Source organism: Zingiber officinale, chromosome 7B, assembly GCF_018446385.1.
Source record: "Zingiber officinale cultivar Zhangliang chromosome 7B, Zo_v1.1, whole genome shotgun sequence".
NCBI classification, from domain to species: Eukaryota; Viridiplantae; Streptophyta; class Magnoliopsida; order Zingiberales; family Zingiberaceae; genus Zingiber; species Zingiber officinale.
The window spans coordinates 6,573,567-6,588,287 of NC_055999.1; the positions used below are offsets into that span (position 1 = coordinate 6,573,567).

The 14,721-nt window shown below is 35.3% G+C and overlaps 1 protein-coding gene across 1 annotated transcript; it reads right to left on the reverse strand.

Annotated features, from left to right (window-relative positions):
• Positions 1–408: 408 nt before the first annotated feature.
• On the reverse strand, positions 409–11,858 carry LOC122005195 (exocyst complex component SEC6-like). The gene is made up of 13 exons (XM_042560143.1): positions 11,701–11,858; positions 11,441–11,581; positions 11,192–11,371; positions 10,018–10,101; positions 9,852–9,938; positions 9,665–9,709; positions 3,009–3,087; positions 2,520–2,589; positions 1,890–1,977; positions 1,699–1,788; positions 1,450–1,566; positions 1,221–1,283; positions 409–801 (listed from the first exon to the last, which is right to left on the reverse strand). Exons 1-13 carry the CDS (start codon positions 11,788–11,790, stop codon positions 667–669), a joined length of 1,269 nt encoding a protein of 422 aa, XP_042416077.1. The 5' UTR covers positions 11,791–11,858; the 3' UTR covers positions 409–666.
• Positions 11,859–14,721: the final 2,863 nt, after the last annotated feature.

The following is a 14,721-nucleotide window of genomic DNA, read 5'->3' on the forward strand; positions in this document are numbered from 1 at the left end:
CAAATTGATCATTTAATCAAAATATCAGATTTGGTAGACCAGATTAGTCAATGTGATCGACCAGAATGCCCTGAAACCCTAATAACCATTGATGCCTTGGTGAGATCAGCCCCACCATGTGTCATGCATCCGAGCGTCACACCTTTGGCACTTGGTAAACCTCCCTAGAGCCCGAGGGTTTGTGTGTCATGATTGTAAGACCAACAAAGCTAAAAGAGAACACTTTTCTCCACGCCCTTGTTGACTAAGTAGAAATGTACAAGTCATAAAGCTAGATTTCAAGTAAGCTTTTTTATAACAACAAAGTTTACTAAACTTAGAAGCATGAGAGAATAATAACTTCTCTATATTTGGATTTAAATTTACTTCAATATGAAGCCAGTGACCAACAGACTAGATCAGTTAATCTATCAATAAAAATACGCATGCATCATCTTTGGATTTCTAAATATCCACAGTTTACAAGGTACAACAAACTTTGGTCAATGAAATATTACAACTGTCACTAATATTTCTATTTGCAGCAGACATTCAAATATTCAGATGAGATGCCATCGGAAAATTGCATAGAATGAAGTGTAAAAAGATTGAGAAGAATTAGCATAAAAGAATACTACAGTAGCTATTAAGTTGAATGGTGAAGTGGCTCCATGCAACCATTAATGCTTATTGACCAAGCTTCCTCCATATTGAGCCTTTGGGTGCTGCCAGGCACTTGACCCTACCGAAGAGGAATCCTGTCTTCGGAGGGTTACCGTTTACAAGTGAGTTCTCATATATTTCTTTGCACTCTTGCACCACCTAGACAAATAAGCAAACACATCTTACCACCTTGAATCATTATATATATTTAACATGTGAATCTTGACAAATGATCCTGAAATCTTATTCTGGTATGGAACTTGTATTATATTTTCAAAGCTCTAGCTAGTAAAAACCGAATGCACGTTTAGGGCTAGCAGATTGTGACATATTTTGGATAACCAGCTATATATGGATATATCAGGATTTTCATATCTAACAAAGTTAGACAGAACCAGCACTGATACTTTTCAATATTACAATTATGCTATATAGATTGAACCGATAGATAACAAACTTGAAATTATAGGTTGCTCATGAGACAAATAGTTCATTCTGGTTGTCTACAGAGTCATTACAATGAGTGCACAATTTTTGACTAAGTAAATAATCAGAATAAAAATGAAAAAGATTATTACCTCCTTGGCTTCCTTCCGTGGAATACCCTCTCGTAATGCAACAAGTTTTTCCACAACTTCAGCCTGCATGAAATGTATATAAGTACAAGAAATATATAGCTACATGGAGGACACAATTCTAACTTCAAAACTCCAAGAAGCTCTTAGTTTGAACTACTAATAAATGGCATAACAATTGCCAATTCAAGTACGAAATTTTAAGATAAAAATGATTAGATGAGAATATTACTGGGCAATCTGCCTGATGCTCAAGAATATTTGTGTATATAAGGGTAAAACTATCCAGGCTTTCAGCTGAAGCCAGCTCTCTAAGATCACTCAGAATCCTCACTCTGTTTTCAACTTTCTGCAGAGAAATAAGTATGATTAGACAAAATCAGATAAACCAAAATGATAACATGTAAAAAAAAGTTTACATGAAAGGTGACAGATTATTATTGAACAAACTAAATAAAGTACATAGAAACAGAATACATACTGTTAAACTGAGATACTCCCTGAAAAAATCCATAAGGACCTCTTCATCTAGTCTCATCCTCTCAATAGTTTCCTCTCTAATATAATTTTTCTATCAAGGCAATCATAATACTTGTAAGATATTAGTGTGATCACATCTAATTTAACAAAAAGTACTATGGTAAGTAATCTAATAGAGCATATTGGTGCAACCTGTGTAAGCAAATGATCAACATAAATCACAATTGTTTCCTCTAGGCAAGCTTCCCCAAACCTCCTAAATGATCTGTCTTCAATATACCTAACAAAGACAAGCTTAATTTTAAAAAGGGAGCAAACTCTAGAGTAAGCACATATAAAACATGAAGAATTTGTTTTTGTGCATAATCAAAGTCAAAACAAGTTCTACTGCATCAAAGTGGACAAAGTCAAAAGGTACGTATTTGCACCTGAGGTGCTCCAAAAAGAATCACATAGATATGATCAGAAATGATGATTGGCTATCATTCATGGGCAATACTGAGGTATTGTTTGTGAGCCATAGTAGGAAACAGCATCATGAAAAATAGCATTCTGTGAATATTGTACGATAAATAATACTGGCTAGAGAATTTAGCTAAGTAATGGAACTAGTTTGCATAAAGAAAAAGGCATGACTCAGATATGCCATAGAAAGTTTCCTTGAAATTCAATAGTTGGATAGGAATAAACAAATAAAATTGTTAAACTGACATAAAGCTGTACAGATGCAGCGGAAAAGAAGTCAGGAATAGGTTAAACAATAAAAATAATAATTCAGTGAACCATACCACCTAAATAATCCGCAAGAAAAAGAAGGCATACATTTTGATGTCTCCAAAATAATCACCAAATGTTGCGACTAAATACTCTGTTACCAGGCCTTCATACCAATCTGGAATTGACAAAAGCAACTTTGTGGTGGGCATATCAATCAGCTAATAAAAGAGAGTTGACTAGAAAGTTATGAAAACAAACACCAAATTAGGATCATATCACAGATTATCAAAGGTGTCACTTGTTCAATGAAATCTGAGAATTATGTGACTATACAAGATCAATTTTCTAAAAACTCAGACAACTTAAAAGAAATGATGCGTAATAATTGAAGTAAACTATATGTAGATTGTATGCAATAATGTCTTGAAAGCAAGATATGAAAGGACAACCAAAAATCAACTATACACCATAAATTTTAATGACATTAAGGCGCATTGAATGATGGTGGCAAGAGTGACGGGCCATATCTCCAAACTAATACAATGTACATTAAGAAAGATGAGTTCATATGTTACAAAAGACAACAAAACATACCTTTCTGGTAAAGCTTAACAAGCAACTCTTTTACACCAGGATCTTCAAATATTACACTAACAGTTTGAATGATGGCTTCCTTCAGTGTTACCAATAAGAAGAAAGCAAACATGTAAATGCAAGATACTCCAACGACTATCATACAATTAACAATCCATCAACATGTATAATGAAAAAAAAAATAGTAAGTCGAAAAGGCCATACCAATTGTTCAGTCTATTTAGACTAATTAATCCCTTTGAGAACCATCATCTAATAATGCCAAGGGTATACATTTTTATGCTGTCTTCATCTTTTATACACAAACTTAAAAACATTAGACTAGCTAATTTCTTTGAGAACCAGCCATCATCTAATAATGCAAAGCATTTACATTTTTATTCTATCATCATCTTTTATACACAAACTTAAAAATATTATATTGTCTTCCACATACATGTCCCTACTTGCTCAGTAGCGTGTAAATGGGGACATAAAAAGTCAACACATACCCATATAAAATAAACAAAACTCGAGATCCCAGGTAGTGTATCATTTCTTACACAGTGCAGCACAGCTCATAAAGATGTGATGTTAACTTATCTCGACAATAATAAGAGCATGAGTAATAAATAATAGGGTTATTGTATAGTGGATTTAGTCACACGTTGGCATATATAGGGTTAGATTGCCATTAATCCTATATAATGGTATATAGTGATCTAAGATAGAAGCAATACGATCTTTCCTATCCCCAAACGCAGCCTATTATTAGAGCCACCCTTTTATGTTAGGGTTTTTAGAAATGTCTTGATCATCTTCCCCCTTACATGTCTTGATCATTTTCCCTTTGTCCATGTCTCAATTACCCTATGCTCCGCATTGGATTCTCACATGTGACCAAATTCATCACCTCACATGAAAGAGTAGGGCTTATCTATTGCCAATAATTCCACTTTTGTCCCATGCACCAAATGAATTGCCATCAAGCAGCACTCGCTTACACTGAGCAGCTTGGGCAACAATCCACTGCACCATTCTTTGACGCATGCCAAGCACCTCTCACACACCACTCATGAGCACACCACTCATGTTAATGTAAGTTTTTGATGTTTAGGTAAAGCGTTTTAAGTTAGGATTAATATTACTTATGTATCTAATATACATATGAAGTCGTGGAGGACTTGGTTGAAATACACATGGAGACAACTTGGCGTGGGTAAGCTTGGTGATGACTCGATGGATCAAGATTTGTAACAAATCTGAGAAGATATAATAGAATATTTGAGGGACTGCGGGATGAAGAGCATCAGGCTAGACGAGGCAAACGAAGCAGAAAGGATGACACATGGAGTGAGCTGAGGATTTTGTGCATTTGAGGGACAAATAATCTGCTGCCGCTGGAAGATGTTCTAGTGGTAAAGACAAGCCGCAAGGTAACTCTTAAATGAGTTAAGAGTTGAAAGACTTGCATCTAGGAGAGGGTATTTAATGATCTAGTTAACTAAAGATAGTCTTTAGTCGACTGATGGCTAAGTCGATCAAGTAGTCAACTCAAGCTGATCTTGATTAGCTAACAAACAGAATGTTTCAATGTATCAGTTTGTGACTGAGTCAACAAAATAGTTTGTCACTGATAGTGGAATTCCAGTCAATTGTTGACTCAGTCGAAAAGGTGGAGATAACCATTAATCTGACAATGGAGAACAACAATGGTCTCATGATCCAAGGGCTACACTAAACTAGTCGACTAATGGTGGAAAACAGTCTCACTAAGGTAGTCACCGCAGATTGAGAACTGTTGCAATTGGAAAAATAGTCAACTAAATTGATAGTGAATCCAATCAACTAATCGATGACCGAACAACAGAACAGTCAATGAAGTTGAAGATGAATGTAGTTGAAGGCTAACTATATATTTTTCTCATCGTTTAGGCTTTTTTGTGCATTCATTCTGTTAACTCTTTAGCTTCTACTTGCATTCATCTTGTGAAGAGAATTTTAAGAGGTTTCTCCACATCCAAAAGAAGTTTGATAAAGAGAAAGAGCTAGTAGGCTTTCAGAAGTAACTTGCCGAAGAGTTATCGGCCGTAGAGTAAGAACAAGGGTTATTAACCATATTACATCAAGGTGTTATTATTTGATTTCTTGTCTTGTTTATTTCTGTTGCATTTTGTATTTAATTGTCCTTGCTAAGTCAATAGAAAATTCTTAAATGTTAATTGCAAGAATAAATGCTATTTACCTGCTGTTTCTAGTCGTCTGACAAACCTACTGTCTTAACAAGTGGAAGCAGAGTAAGAACGCTCTCAAACTGTTGACAAAGCAATTGATTGGAGAAAAATTTTCAATTTCATAGCTTCAAGGGAACTTTAGCTCATGAAAGAGGAAGATGACTTTCTATTTCTGACTCGATGACAGCATGGCAATAACTATAGAAGAAAGGTATTTTTTCCTTTAGACAATGATGGATAAGTGTTGTGTCTAGGTTAACAAAGAAGCAAAGGAAAAAAAAGCTAGTCTTTGATAGAAAAGAAAAATTGTCGCTTGAGAATGCATGTTTTGAGCCAGAGCAAGAAATACACAAAATCAGAAGTACGCAAGTGCTAAAGAATTATGGGAGAAAGTGCCAACAATGCATGAAGGAACCTTAAAAGTCAAGCTTGCAAGGAAAGACTACTATGAAATCAATTGAGCACCTTCACAATGCAAGAAAGAGAAAAGGTAGCTCAAATGCATGCTGGATACAAAGAGTTTGAACATGAATTTATAGCATTGAAGATGAAAATTTAAATGGGGATTCATAACACACTCAACGCTCGATGTAAGTACTATTGATTAATTATTTTCACAACACGCTCAACTAAAAAGGAGTTACTCGGGGAGGCTTCAAGGCTAGCGATTCTTAGAATGATTAAATATATTTTCTCCTTTCTAATATTTTTATAATCCTTTTCTTGTAATAAATAGGTTCTTCACCTTTGAAATTTGGCCAAGAAGGAGAAAGTTAGTGGTACTTTTTGGGAGTGATCACTACAAAACATAGACTATGGATTAGGACTATGGACAGCTACTGAACCACGTAAAATCTGTTAGCGATTATGTACCTTTGATGTTATTGGCCCTCTCTAGCATGTCTATAATCTACTCAATCCTATCCTAACAATTAAGACAATGTGTTAAACCTATATGTTGTGTTAAGTAGGTGTCGAGTGAATGTTACTTAACAATGGATAAAGTCTTAGTCTGTCAAGGTTTGATAGACACTTTGTAGTTGAGAAATTTAATAGGTGTTAGCATGGATGAAGTTTAACAAGTGTTAGCCAAAGAAAGTTCAATAGGTGTTGGCAGACGTTGAAATCTTGGTGGATGAAAGTGGGCATAACACTGGGTGAGTGAAAGTCTTAGCGAGTCACAATTAACCTAAGGCTAGGCATGTGGAAGTCCTAGCAGGTTAAGTTGGATTTAATGCTTGGTAAGTGAAAGTTTTGACGGTTTAAAGTTGATTTAAGGTTTGGTAAGTGTAAGTCCTAGTAAATTAAGGTTGATCGACACCTAGGATGAAATACTAGAGTGTAGGCCTCTTAGCAAGGGGAAGTCTTAATAGGTCATGGTTGCTGCTACTAGGCCTAGAGGAAGTTCTTGAGACAAGGTCTCTTGGCACGAACAGTCCTAGAGGCAAAGTGTCATGGCAAGATGAGGAAGCCCTAGATGTGTCACTTCTTGTGAGGAAAGTTTGTGTTAGATGAGAGTGTATGAATAACTTATAGTTTGGGTCTTAGGTAGACTTCACTAAGAAATGACTCAGCCTTAGAGTTGATTAGAATTGATCTAGTCTACCGAAGGTTGGATTAGAAAGTTGAATCAAGCTACTTTGCCAACAAATAGAATGTTTTTATTCACAGGTTAGTCGACTAAATAATCAACTAAGGCAAGAATAGTTAATTGGTAGTTATTTAAGAAGTTAAAAGAAGACCATTGATCTAACAAAGATTTGAAGAAGCTGTCAGATGGTCTACTAAGTTAAGCTACTGACTCCTCAAGTATCAGTTGAGAAGTAAAGTTGAATAGATGCAAGTATAGCCGACTTAGCTATCTATTAATACACAAAAGGTTGGAGCAGTCGTCACAACATCATTAGATTGGGGTAAATTGGCAATCGACTAATTAGGCTGAAAATAACATGTAATTGTTCAGAACAAGAAGGCAGATATGAGGAGATTTTGACAATATTCTTAAATAATTGAATGCAATGTAAAACAAGTAACAAATGAAAGCAAGCCAAAAGAAGAGCTCCAATCTTATGATTGTTCTTATTGTAATTCATTGCATTATCTTTGTATTTTCTTTTTCTTGTTCACAAATAATAGGAGATTGTAATAGGTTTTTCCATCTTCAGAAGGCATTTGAGAAAGTGAAAAAATAGAGAGATTTTAGGAGTGACTTATCGACGAATCATACATTGTGAAGTAGAAACTAGAGATTCTGAATCACATAAAAGATTAGTGTTAGCATTGCTCCATGTTTGTGTTTTGTTTGATATTCCACTGCATACTAAAATAATTGTAGACATAGAAAGATATGCAGCAAGTAGTAAATGTTAAAAGTGATCGATCAAATAAGTAGAAGCTAAAGAGTTAAATAATGAGTAAACAAGAGAGCTCAAGACATCAGAAAGAGAAAGATATGCAGTAAGTAGTAAGTGTTAACCTTCAAGTGCTCCCCTTAGTCCTTTTATAGGTTTTATTCATCTTCAACTTCACTTATTATCCTGTGGCTCTATATCAAGTCCTACCTCAATTGACTACTTCCACTATTAATCGATTTATTGTACCCCATGGGTCACTAGATCATTCCGCTTTACCTAGTCCGATTAACGACTTTCTCCTGCTTTTCGACACTATGAGTTAACCAACTCTAGATTGGTTGGTCAATTGTCCAGTTGATTCAACCATGAACTTAAACATTCTGCTTGTTGGCTAATCAACTTGAGTTGTTTACTTGGTTCACTCAATCATTGGTCTATTGAAGACTAACTTTAATCAGCTAGATCGTCTACTATTACAATCCTAATGGTCAAGTCTTTGCCTAAGTTTTTGCCCTATCCCAGCTACAAATATGTTAACTCGTCAGGTTACTCTCAAATCACTTAAGAGGTACCTTTCAGCTTTGTCTTTACCACAAGGTCATCTTCCATCACCCATTAGGTTGCTCATCCCTTGCATAAACTGAGCTTGGCTTCACATGTCATCCTTAACAGTTCACCTACGTAGTTTGTCTCCGCCAGCTCCACAGCATCTCAATACTACTCCTCTCATAGTTCCTTAGATGACCTATAATTGATATCTTATAGACCTCAAGCTATCAAATCATCATCAACGTTTGTCACACCAAGTCGTCTCCATGTCTATTTCAACCAAGTCCAACACAACTTCATACACATCAAATACATAAAAAATCCTAACTTAAACTCTTTAGCCAAATATCAAAATTCATGATTCCAATCACTAAGGGCACAATTACACAATAGTCTCCCCATCTTTTTGGGCGGTCGATTGCTCGCTATCACTAGATTGGTAAGTGTGTAACAATCGACTGATGTTCAGTTTTAGGCAGGTATTAATCAAATATTCAAAGTTTCAAATTTTGTTCAACAGTCAATTAATTGTCAAATATAGTACGCAGTCGACTTATATATTGCAAGTTTGAAGCAACCATACTCGTTTGAAGATCCTATAAATGTTGCATCAGCCTTCGTTTTGAAGCAGAGAGCTTCGAGAAGAACACCTCCCCTTCTCCTTGATTCATGCAAGAAGAAAGGAGGGTTTTTTTCCTAAGAGATTTTTCTTGTCTTTGATGCTGTTCTTCTCAAAATCTATAAAAGATTTCCGTTGAAAGAGGGTTTTCTACCTCCGAAAGGTGTCCAATAAAGAGAAAATTAATGCTGGTATCGCTAAGACTCTAGGCCTTGGATTAGCAATCTTGGAGACTATGAACCAAGTAAATTATGGTGTCGTTATTGTGTGATCTGACTGTTATTATCATTCCCACTGAGCACTCAAAGAAATTCAAGCACGTGATAAATGAAAAATGACTCGCTATTCAATGCATCTAGTCTCAAAATGGAGGTAAGATGAACCACATGAGGTAGGTAAGGAAGAGTCTCACACGTGTGTGGGTGGTGGGTGGAATTACATGTTTCTTGAAGATTGATGGAAATAGCAAGGTAGAAAAGAATTTAATTAAATTTCATCGTGAAAAATGCACCGAATCATTATAAAACTAACCAAGATATCTCTGCGAAATTATAGAATTCAAGAAACATGAATCATAGGTTATTGGATGCCACAACTAATAAAAAAAATTATTTTCTACCAGTAAGTTCTTGCTTGTACAGAAAATTGTGAGAAAACTCTATCAATTTAAGTAATATGATTGGTTGTATGGCTTGCCTCATTCATATGTTAATTATCTGAATACTTGCACGTGTCGTCGAATAGATGGTTAAAAACAAAAATGAGACCCTTTTAATCATAAGCTACGATGCATAACATTGAAGCTCAATTAATTGTGGTTAATTGAAATTCACAACAAATATTTCAGAATGATCCATATGATATTTCAAATATAAAATTAGAGAAAAAAATCATGGAATTGCATAACTTAAATTCACAGACCTTGGCAACATCGAGGAAGCCCTTACAAGTGTCTTCAAAATTCACCTGCAGGACAAGCACAATTTTCAAAACAATATATATACCAACAAGTTAGTTTTAATGCAATTACATGAAAGGATCATCAGATCATGCAAAAACAATATAAATAATTATTTCAGTGGAGTAAGTAAAATTTACTCATGCTAACCTGTTCAGCATAGTTCTGTGGAAGAGCTTCAATTATGCTATTACTGAGTTCCATCGAAAGTTCATGGCATCGCAGGTTGTTGTTGATCTGCAAATGACCAAAACCTAGGATACGTCAGTTCTACTGACAATTAAGAAGAAAGATAAGATATTTAAGCAACACAAACCATGGCACATATGGGTTCCAAACCAATCTCAGAAGCTGGTTCTTCAAGCCTATGCCTTTCTGCTGCTTGAAAATCAAGCATAACCTAATCATAAAGAAAAAGATAAAATCAGATTTTTTACAGAAGTAATACAAGAAAAAATAAAGAGCATGGAGATGAAAGGAGTATATCAAAAGAACATGGAAAAACAGTCAAAACCTTCTACAGGGCAAACCAAATATAATCTCCATCATTTTCATCCTCTAAGGTGACTGACAAAAGCAAATCTAATAAAATTCTATCACATCTAATTTAGCATTATAATAATGCGCTCATATTTCATAATAGGCCCATGAGAACTATTTGTCTTATTGTCCGAGCTCTTATTTCAGTCAAGGCAATTGTAAAAACTAAAACCTATTTATTAATTGTGATAAAATGAACATAAAAATGAGCATTGGTTAATTTCCCTCGTAAACTAAATTATTCCTTTCTATCCCGTATATATTCTGCTTTCCATGCTTCTAAAATAAGCTATATGTAATATCGTTTATTTTCACACAAGTTTTCACCTACAATTATACTGTATCATTTAATTAGGATGAAATTATCCAGCATTTTTTTCCTGATTTTCCTATTTCCTTTAAAAAAAAATTAAATGCATTAACTTTTTTTTTAAAAAAAAAAGTGTTTTCCTAAATTATTTCTAGAGAAAATAGTGGCAAAGAACAAAAGTTCTTAGAGAAGTCAAAAAACAATGATCATCATATTTCGTTAGTGAAACAGTTATGATTCAACTGCAGTGATGGCATGTTCAAAAGACAAGAAGCTCTAGCATGGCTAGAGATTTTGAACCTTAATCCATAATGCCGTATAACTAAATATTAAATGAAAATCTAGCATATAATCCGTAACACCCTATAACTAATCATAACTCTAATTGTTATCAACAATTCTAACAGTAAATTCTAAAACGACAATTTAGTTAGAAGCTTGAGTTAGTTAATTTAATATTTTAAAACAATTCGCTCTTTTGTTTCCTTACATGATATATAGAATTTTCTAGTAATATACACAGACAGATAGATATATAAATTTGTATATATATGTACACATCGTATGACTTCTTTATGTATTAATACAAATATGGGATATAAATCGAAATCTGACCAATCTAATGATTTAAACTACTTGCCTGAATAATTGCAAGCCCTGTACGGTACAACATGATATCAGTGCTATTTTCACGAACAACCTGCACTTGCTCCCCCAAGATTCTAAATAAATCAACAGCGGCTGGTGTATACAATCGACCATCGTCTGTCTTCTTTGGTGGTTGTACCTTATCTGCCTCGAGAATATTTGTGTACCATTTCTATAGAAGAAAAATCATTACTAAATTTCTCCCAAGAATAGTATTCACCCAATAAGCAGAAAAGTGCACCTTTGTTGTTTGCTGTGTCCTTTCAATGTATGCATTCATTAGTGGATCCATTGCACCACTTTCAGAGCATACTTGAGAAAGGGATTCATCAACACCAAGGCCAATCAGATTATCTTGATACTCAACAACCCACCCAGTTACCTGCAAGAAGGCAATTCAAATAGACATTTAATCAATTATATATGAAACTGAAGGAACCACAAACATTTGGCAACAGGCCTATACATTAGAAGTAGATGTAATCTCATCAAGCTTTGTACCTTCAATATCTCCAAATTTGTCAATGTATTTGTTCTGTCACTAAGCAATCTAAGCATTTGAATAAATCTTTCAGTGTAAAGATTGACCATGAGTTGGAATATTTCATATCTGGAAAGAAAAAAAATGATACATCAAGATATTAGGTTAGAAATTAAATCAACTGAAGACAGTGATGAATAAAATTAATAACCAATGGATATGGCTAATAGATTTGATGGAAAAGAGAGATGGTATACAACAACAATCAAGCATAATCTCACTAGGTGGGATCGGCTATATGGATCATTCTACGTCATTGGGCTCTATCTCCTACTATATCTTCATTTGTATTTAAATAAATTTTATCTTATTTTATTATTGTTAACCAAGTCTTTTTTTGTCTTCCCCTTCCTCGTTTGATTGCAAATTTATCATAATTTCACATCACCTAATTGGAGTATTATTGATCGTCTAAATACATAATTGTACCATCTTAAACATGTCTTCTGGAATTTTCCCACAATAGATGCAACCCGACTCTCTCTAATATTTTCATTTCTTATCCTGTCTATCCTTGCATGTCCGCACATCCACTTTAACATCCTTATCTCTACAACTCTCATTTTTTATTCATGTGCTCGAGTTATAGTCCAACATTCAACTTTATATAACATAGTAAGTTTAATCGTCGTTTTATAAAATTTACCATTAAATCTTAGAGGTACTTTACAATCACAAAGAACATATCCATTTCTACCGTCTCGCTTATATTCTATGTAACACATAGATGTGTGCATTTCATATAGGTTTTTTATCATAATTTGGCACATATCCTATCCCATTTTATATGTAAATATTTCATGTTTTCATCTTTGTGTGCTTCATTTTGTTACTTTTAGTTCGGAGAGCTGCTCTATGCTTGTTTTCACTTATAGGATGTGAATTTGGAGCTAAAATAGAGCATTGAACATCAAGCATCATTATCAAGCCAAACACACAATGCGTCCACAAAGAAAAAGGATTCAAAAGGCCATCAAATGAAGTTTTGAGCAAGGAACACGTTTCGGCAATGTCCCATGACATAAATGTGCTCATACGGAAGAAAACGGATGCAAAACAACCCCAAAACACCTCCCAACAGAACCCACCACGGGCACTCGTGCTATTGGGCATGGCTCGTGGCGGAAATGGGTGTTTTCCCGAGCCGAACATAGGCGCCCATGGCGGGCTCTACCTACACTGCCGACCGAATTTCGAACGATCATAACTTTTAGCTCGGTTTGAACCACGGTTCGTACCATATATTGAAATGTAGATAATTTCAAGATCTACAACTTTGCTTTAGAGTCCAATCCGAGAAAACCAAATCTAATGGTAAAAAAAACAGTTTAGTGGAGCCTTGTAAATCTGACAGATCTACCCTGCTCGACCCAAACTGACTTAACTTCAAATGGTCATAACTTTCGACTCGGTTGGAGCCAGGAATCAAACCATATATCAAAATGTAGATATTTTCAATCTCTACAACTTTGATTCAAGGTCAGCTCAAGAAAACCGGATCCAAGGGTCGAAAATCCCATTTTAGTGGAGCGATGTAAACCTGCAGATCTGGATCACTTGAGGGGAGGCATAAAAGGGTCAAGCAAACCCTTGCTTGACCATTCTTGGACAAGAGAACTTCGTCCTCCTTGAGAGAGGGTTTCCCCTCTAGGGGAAACCTAGAGCCATCATCTTCATCCACTGGCAATTAGTTGACCTCCGGCGCAAGGGAACCACTCCAAAAACACTGGAAATTTTCTCCCTAAGCATCTCTCTATCTCTATTCATTGTTTTCAACTATATGAATGCTTTAATTTGTGTCTTTGGATTGTAATTCCTTTGGTATGGAGTAGTTCTCATGGTTCTAGGATGTAAGGAGTAGTCATTTTGTTATGTGAACATCTTTTCGATTAATCTATATGTTTGTATGTTTCTTGTTTGATGAAATGTGTGTTTATGGTCCCGATCTACCGTATTAACCTGATCTCGACGCCTAAAGCATGAGATTCGTATCCCACGAGGATTTGGGTATGAACCGAAAGGAGAACTAAACCCTCCAACCCGTAGAAAATCGAGACGCGGAGAGTCGGATATGAAAGTGCAACCCAGTTTGCTGCGAGGGGCCCTAGGCCGTCATAGAGCTTAATGAATCAAACATAATCCGTTGTAAACAATGATTAGGGTTGATACGCTGTTGTAGAAGCAAAAGTTCACATCGGATACCATAGGATGGTCTATCTACATAAATATTCATTGAGGATAGGAAACTAAACATAGATTAGGTGTTTACAATCATTTGGGTGAAACCAAAGTCCTAGAATTGCCTTCACCACTGAACCTTATGTGATCTTTCTGCCTACTCCCTTTGACTACTTGCCTTCCCTTGACTCTCTGCCTCTCCCTCAATTCTCTCGTGCTCAGCTCTCACTCTCTCCCTCTTTCTCTTATTCTCTTTCTCTCTTGTTCTTGTCACCACACACCCCCATGATCGTCTAGATAACTTGCTTTATGAACTTAGCTAGTACTTAATCAATAGTTCTGTGGATTCGTTCTTATTATTACTTGACGACACTCCCGTGTAGTTACGAATTTATCACATCGGGCATCTCTCTCAATCCCTCCATCCTTTTACAAAAATAATTATAAATACTTAAAACTCTCAGTTACACAACTCGTCATCTCATATCATAACAATTGTCTCATTATATCTAATGTTGCTAAAATTTCATATATTGTGTTTACTCTATTAAGCCTAAAATCTTTCACTTCTAACATTTCCCATCAAGACTAAAGTTTAGCATTTACTCTTTCACGTGCTTCATTTACCAAAATAATATTATCTGCAAACAACATGCACCGTGGTACTGTATCTTAGATGTGTTCAGTGAATTCATCCATGATTAGTGTAAAAAGACAGACTTAGAGTTTATATGTAATCCTATTTTTATAGGAAATGTTTCGGTTAATCCGCCCGAAGTCTTCACTCTTGTCACTACATTCTT

Excerpts from the sequence above, each read along its gene's own strand:
- LOC122005195 (XM_042560143.1), bottom strand. The coding sequence starts at position 11,790 with ATGGTCAATCTTTACACTGAAAGATTTATTCAAATGCTTAGATTGCTT. Across the intron at positions 11,582-11,700 it reads CAAATTTGGAGATATTGAAG|GTAACTGGGTGGGTTGTTGA; the intron begins GTACAAAGCTTG and ends GCCTTCTTGCAG. Across the intron at positions 9,939-10,017 it reads TGGAACCCATATGTGCCATG|ATCAACAACAACCTGCGATG; the intron begins GTTTGTGTTGCT and ends GGTCATTTGCAG.